Raw genomic sequence first — 6,182 nt, forward strand, 5'->3', positions numbered from 1 at the left:
GGTGGACTCGGCGAGTCCGTGCTGTTTAATGAAACCCTAATTTCTCGGGTTTGGGGCCTATTTAAAGGGCCTTATGGCCGTCATTTGTGCTCACCAGCCCCCGGAGCGAAACCCTAGTGAGATTGAGCGTTTGGAGTGAGAGAAGGAGCCATTGTTAACCTTGGAGGTGTTGTCTAGCAAGGGAAAAGAAGCTATAGCCAAGAGGAAGCAAGAGGATTAACTTCCTGAAGATCTGAGGTCCAGAACATCACGTTTGAGGTACTATTTTCGAACCATTTTCTGTTGAGGTGATGTTCATGTTGATTTAGGGCTTATTGACCCCTTTTGTGACTAGATCTAGTGCTCCCTTGGTCCCTTAAGTGAGTTAGGTTCTGGATCTGGACCCTTGGAGGTCCAGAGTGCCTCTTTGTGTTTGAGGTTAAAGCTTTGTTTAAGCTTTATATGAGTCTATGGAGGTTTTGGTTTGGGATCTTTGTGTTTGAGGTTAAAACACCATTTATGAGTCAATAGGTGTGATATGAGCACCAAGACATAAACTTTACGTGATAAATAAGTTTGGAAGGACTGGATCTATGAGTTAGCTGAACAGATCTGACCTCAGAAGGTCGTTTGGGGTTGTGCATGGAATGCACTCGTCGAGTCCATTGGCAGACTCGACGAATTAGAGCGGGTTGTTCCGTGTTTTCGAACCAGGGGTTGAGTAACCGAGTTGGGTGAGTGACCCGATGAGTCGGAAGGGATTCAGAGGAATCGGGTCCCCGTAGGGACTCGGTGAGTCCACGCCAGACTCGGCGAGTTGGGTTGACCATTGACCATTGACCAGAGTTGACCGGTGTTGACTTGATAAGGTTAGTCAACCCTAGTTGGGAAAGTGTTAATTAGAGGTGTATTTGTCTTATAGGAGGACTATAGCTCGGGAGATCGAGCACTAGTGATTTCAGGGACTTACGAGTTACCGAGATACGCGAGGTGAGTCTTCTCACTATACTTTACTTGGAGTAGGTAATTAGAGTTATGTGATACAGTGTTGTATGCTATATATGTGTTATGTGTAGCATTGCATTATTCTATGTGATTTATGTTTTGCATGCTACAGAGTTAGAACCGGAAGGTTCACAGAGATAGAGCCTGAGGGTTCATAGAGTTGGGTGCACGGACCCAAAGAGGTATAGCCTCGAGTGGCAAATATGTGTTATATATATATATATATATATATATATATATATATATATATATATATATATGGTATTTTGGGGAACTCACTAAGCTTTGTGCTTACAGTGTTTGGTGTTATTTGTTTCAGGTACTAGCGATGATCGCGGGAAGGCGCCGGCCTGATCAGTACACACGAGGGATTTTTATGTTATGAGATCTTGAGATTGTTATATACTATAAATTTGAGTTTCAAACAATGATGTTTTTATGAATAATAAATGAATTATGTTTTTATAAAATGCGAAAAATTGTTTTGAAATTTACGGTGTTACATTAATCTTAGACATATGAAAGCTAAAGTGAAAACAAGTTATTGATTTTATTAGTTTTTTAAAAAGTTAAGAAAAAACATCATAAATGGTCCTTGTGGTTATCCAAAATCTGAAGTTTAGTCTCCGTGGTTTAAAAACCTCATAGATGGTCCCTGTGTTTTCAAAACTTTTGATGTTTGGTCCTTTTTGCTAACTCCGTTAACTGAAGGGTATTTTCGTCATTTCATAACCACAGGGACCATTTATGATGTTTTTTCGTATTAAAAAAAAAAGAAGAAGAAAAAATTAAACATAATTAAATATATAAAAGGTCTCTCTCTCTCTCTCTCTCTCTCTCTCTCTCTCTCATTGACCTCAAGAACTAGGGAGATCTTGAAGGACAAGTTTGGCTTTCTGAATTAGTGAAATCTCCCATTCCCATATAGGAAGCTATCGACACAGGAGCCTTTCCACCCGAAGCAGTGAAATCTTTTCCAAAATTAGTTTGGATCGTCACAGGAGGGTTTGACCGATAATCAACCGGAAAAAGATGCCAATCGCCGATATCAATAGATGACGCAACCGGGGGGAGGATTCCGACGCCGGAAAAGCGGACGGCTGGGCATCACCGCCAACATTCGATGCTAAATTCTTTTTCTTGTAAAACTCCCATCTGTTTTCTTCACAACAAAACCCATATTCGTGAAAACCAAGGTCAAAGGAGATGAACACAGATACATCGACATCCACCTAGGTCTCATTATCATCTTCAGTAAACTCTTCCATCAGTCCATCTTTTTTTAAAAACTACATTACATGTTCTGAATATGGGAGGAGGTCAACAAGAGAACCTTTAAAAGGATTTATGGGATCTTGAACATCCATACTCACGTGATTAAAGGAGGTTTCCATACTATCTTGATTTTCGACTCATGCTAAAATCTCATGAGAAGATGCGACAAAAGAGGCCTCAATCACCAACACCGGATCGAAAAACCCATCATTCATCTAATATGTTCTTAAGCGCAAAAACACCATATACTCCACCTCTCCTTCCTTTGTTCTTGTTCTGAAACATGCAACTCAAACTACCATCACCATAGGAGACTGTTGCCTCAAACCTGCAACTACATCGGCATCATGGTGACATCGATTCAGATGGACCAGATGATGATGATCGTTGTTCTTCCTACTTTACAGGGCGTCAATTTGATTTTTTGGGATTTTTATGGTTTGTTTTTGGGATTATCATCAGGTTTTGTTTTTGGGATATTCATTATGTTTCTAGAACCCTAAGTAATTGATTTCAATAAGCTGAAAAAAGAGATGTTGAAAATTAAAACAAAGATTGTATTTCTTGTGTAATAAATGGTCGAGTGTCTTTGTTTTCTAGGGTAAATCAACACTAATCCATTTTTGTAAGAGTAAAAAAGCTGGAAATAAGGAGCATATATTCATTCTTGAACCATACATCAAAGTGGGGAGATTTATGGTGTTGCAGATTTTGGTGCTTGTGTTTATACAAGAGAGAGAGAGAGAGAGAGAGAGAGAGAGAGAGAGAGAGAGAGAGAGAGAGAGAGACCTTTTATATATTTAATTATGTTTGATTTTTTCTTTTTTTTTTTAAAATACGAGAAAACATCATAAATGGTCCCTATGGTTGTGAAATGACGAAAATACCCTTCAGTTAACAGACAAACTTAACGGAGTTAGCAAAAATGACCAAACATCAAAAGTTTTGAAACACAGGGACCATCTATGTGGTTTTTAAACCTAAAGGACTAAACTTCAGATTTTGGATAACCACAGGGACCATTTATGATGTTTTTTCAAAAGTTAATCAATAAAAAAGTGTTTGGCAAAAAAAATGACCTTTCACTAGGCTTTCAAAAATAAGATTTTAGTAGGTTAGGATTTCTAATTTTTCAAAACTTCTTATGATTTTCTAGATTGTAAAAATATAATATATAAGTTAAGTCAAACACTTTAAAAAAATAACTTAATGATTTTTCCCAACCATAAAAACTAATTCAAATACATTTTAAAAAAACTCAATTCTCTCCCAACTATAAATTAATAAATCATTTACCTAAAAGTACCTTTTAAATAGTCCCATAGAAAAACATTCATGTAAAATAAAAGAAGGCTATGGATGGATTCCAAGTGCATCTCCATTTTAAATTTTAATGTTGATGCTTCTTGTACAAAGAACCAAAAACAATTTTTCTTGAATCAAAACATTTTTCAATCTTAAAAGTCACCATTTATCACATATAAAAAGGAAACTGCCAATTCATTTAACGATAATATTGTCACTTATAAGCCTATACAATACAAATCTTCTAAGAGTAAAACAATTGTAGTATCATTTATTTCAAAACCCTCATACCATTCTTTTCCCATTGTTTGTTCATCCACATTTCACAATTCCACAAATCATTTTTTGCTCCATGGAAAACACCCACAACCCTAAACCATAAATCAACAAACCATCAACAACAACCCATGAACAAAGATTTTGATTTAGTAATTAACAAAAACAATCTACATAACATACCTTTGAATTCTCGCTACGCTGATTTTGACCATAAAAATCAACATTATCAGTTGACACCATTGGCGACTTCCCTCCTCCATTGTGCCTATCTTCTCGTGCTTTGTTGAATATGTGAGTGTACGCTTCAGCTGATGCAGGATCTTTCTCATCCCACCCACCAAATTTTGGAATTGCAGGGCCATCGTCATCCTGCCAACCGTCATCAATGGTGTTTTGTGAAATTTTCATCAGGATTAAAGCAGAGCATGTATTGTTTAAATTAACTTACAGTTTCATCACCACGAGGAACTTGCTTCAATTTGGATCTTCCAGGAGTAGAAGAAGGTGGACCATGGATAACTTCCGATGAAACTTTTCTTTCCGACATAGGAGAAGAACCAGTGTTACCTTTGTTCCCAGATCTTGCCGGAGTATGTGAGTGCATTGGTGAGTTATCAAAGCTCCGATCAGAACCACCGCCACTCTGTCTGGAAGTCCGTCTAGGGTTTGGAAGAGAATCACTCGACTTCTTCATGTTAACTTCTTCCTGGCTTACACGACTCTCCTCTTCTGTTCTTGATGTATTTCGTCTCTCTGGTTCAGACTTTGTTGAATCGCCATGTTTGATGTCAGCTTCTTCTGGAGCCTGAAATGGAAGTTCGTTGTTCGAAGAAGGATCAGGAAATTGTGCTTTCGTTTTACGAGCTTTCTTTGCTTTCTCGAAGTAAGCAGTGTAAGGAACATCTTCTTCATTTTCCCAGTTCCCAAACTTTGGTACTTGCTGGATTCGAAAAAGGATGTGAAATTCAGAACTAATCAACCACAATAAACAGAGAATTATCGAAAAAAAAGGATGTGAAATCGAGAATGGAGTCTGAGAGTATCCAAATCCTCAAGTAATTAAAAAATGGCAACGATTCAAGTATTCAATCATAATAAACATTGATACGAACATGTTGTAAGTTGCAAACATCATAAATTTCAAAAATCGATTACTGAATTCGCTAAACTAAACCCTAAATTAGCGAAAACGCGGAACGAAAAACATAGATGATTAGAAATGATTCACGGATTGGAGATGAAATTGGATAAGATAAGAGAAATTTGAACTTACAGCCATGATTGGTGTTTGATTTGACGTATTAGGGAGCGCCTGTATGTATATGCATTATGCTTCAATGAACTCCATGTATTGTTCACAAATGCGTGAACTCCCACCGCAGAGGTGAAGGGAGAGAGGATGACTGGTTAACCGGCGCCACCGGTCATCTAATTCGTGTTATTTGGTATGGCAACGACGACCAATCGTTGACGAAACTGTAGACGACGTTGGAAGTTGAGGGGGTCGCCGACGATTCTGTCAAACTGCCGTCACAATCATAGGGCCACTACCATCCCTTTCGCTTCACCATTCCTTCTTCCTGATGTTACTACCATAATGGACAGTTTTTGTGGATAAATAGTTGGGAAAACTACAATAAAATCCCTACATATTGGTCTCATAATCGATTTAGTCCCTATATATTTTTTTTATTCAATTAAGTTCCAAATACCGGTAATCGTATTCAATTTAACCCTTTGACCCGGTCAACAGGTCATCCAACTTTCAAAAATTACATTTTTGGCCTAGATTTCAAAATTTATTACAAATTTGTTCCAAAATTTACACTTTTGGCCCGGATTTTAAATTTTTTTTTACAAATTTGGTCCAAACTTTATCTTTTTTGCTCAAATTTTAGAATTTTATTATGAATTCATCCTAATTTTAGTTTTTTTTTTGCAACTTTTTTTTTTTCAAAAAATTGTTTCTAATATGTTTTTTCTTTATAAAATCATATTTATACAAAAAAAAAAAATGTATTTTCACATAAAAATCTTATATTTTCTATATAAAAACTTATTTTAAAAAGTTTTTTGTATATGAAATATCTAGTTATAAAAATATGTATTTATTTAGTATATAAATATATATAAATTCGTATTTATAAAAAAATGTATACAAACACCTATCACCTTTATATATATATATATATATATATATATATATATATATGCACACAAATAGGTGTGTATCTATATTTTTATAAAATCGTATTTGTTTATATTTTTTTTATAAAAACGTGTTTGAATAATTTTTTATATAATACGTGTTCGTATACATTTTATAAAAACGTGTTTAA

The 6,182-nt window shown here is 35.8% G+C and overlaps 1 protein-coding gene across 1 annotated transcript; it reads right to left on the reverse strand.

Annotated features, from left to right (window-relative positions):
* Nucleotides 1–3,740: 3,740 nt before the first annotated feature.
* On the reverse strand, nt 3,741–5,421 carry LOC145031235 (RPM1-interacting protein 4-like). Its single transcript, XM_078979755.1, has 4 exons — nt 5,117–5,421; nt 4,292–4,783; nt 4,024–4,212; nt 3,741–3,935 (listed from the first exon to the last, which is right to left on the reverse strand). Exons 1-4 carry the CDS (start codon nt 5,120–5,122, stop codon nt 3,903–3,905), a joined length of 720 nt encoding a protein of 239 aa, XP_078835881.1. The 5' UTR covers nt 5,123–5,421; the 3' UTR covers nt 3,741–3,902.
* Between the last annotated feature and the right edge of the window lie 761 nt (nt 5,422–6,182).

The sequence above is a fragment of the Lactuca saligna genome, chromosome 2, assembly GCF_052625555.1.
Source record: "Lactuca saligna cultivar CGN05327 chromosome 2, ASM5262555v1, whole genome shotgun sequence".
NCBI classification, from domain to species: domain Eukaryota; kingdom Viridiplantae; phylum Streptophyta; class Magnoliopsida; order Asterales; family Asteraceae; genus Lactuca; species Lactuca saligna.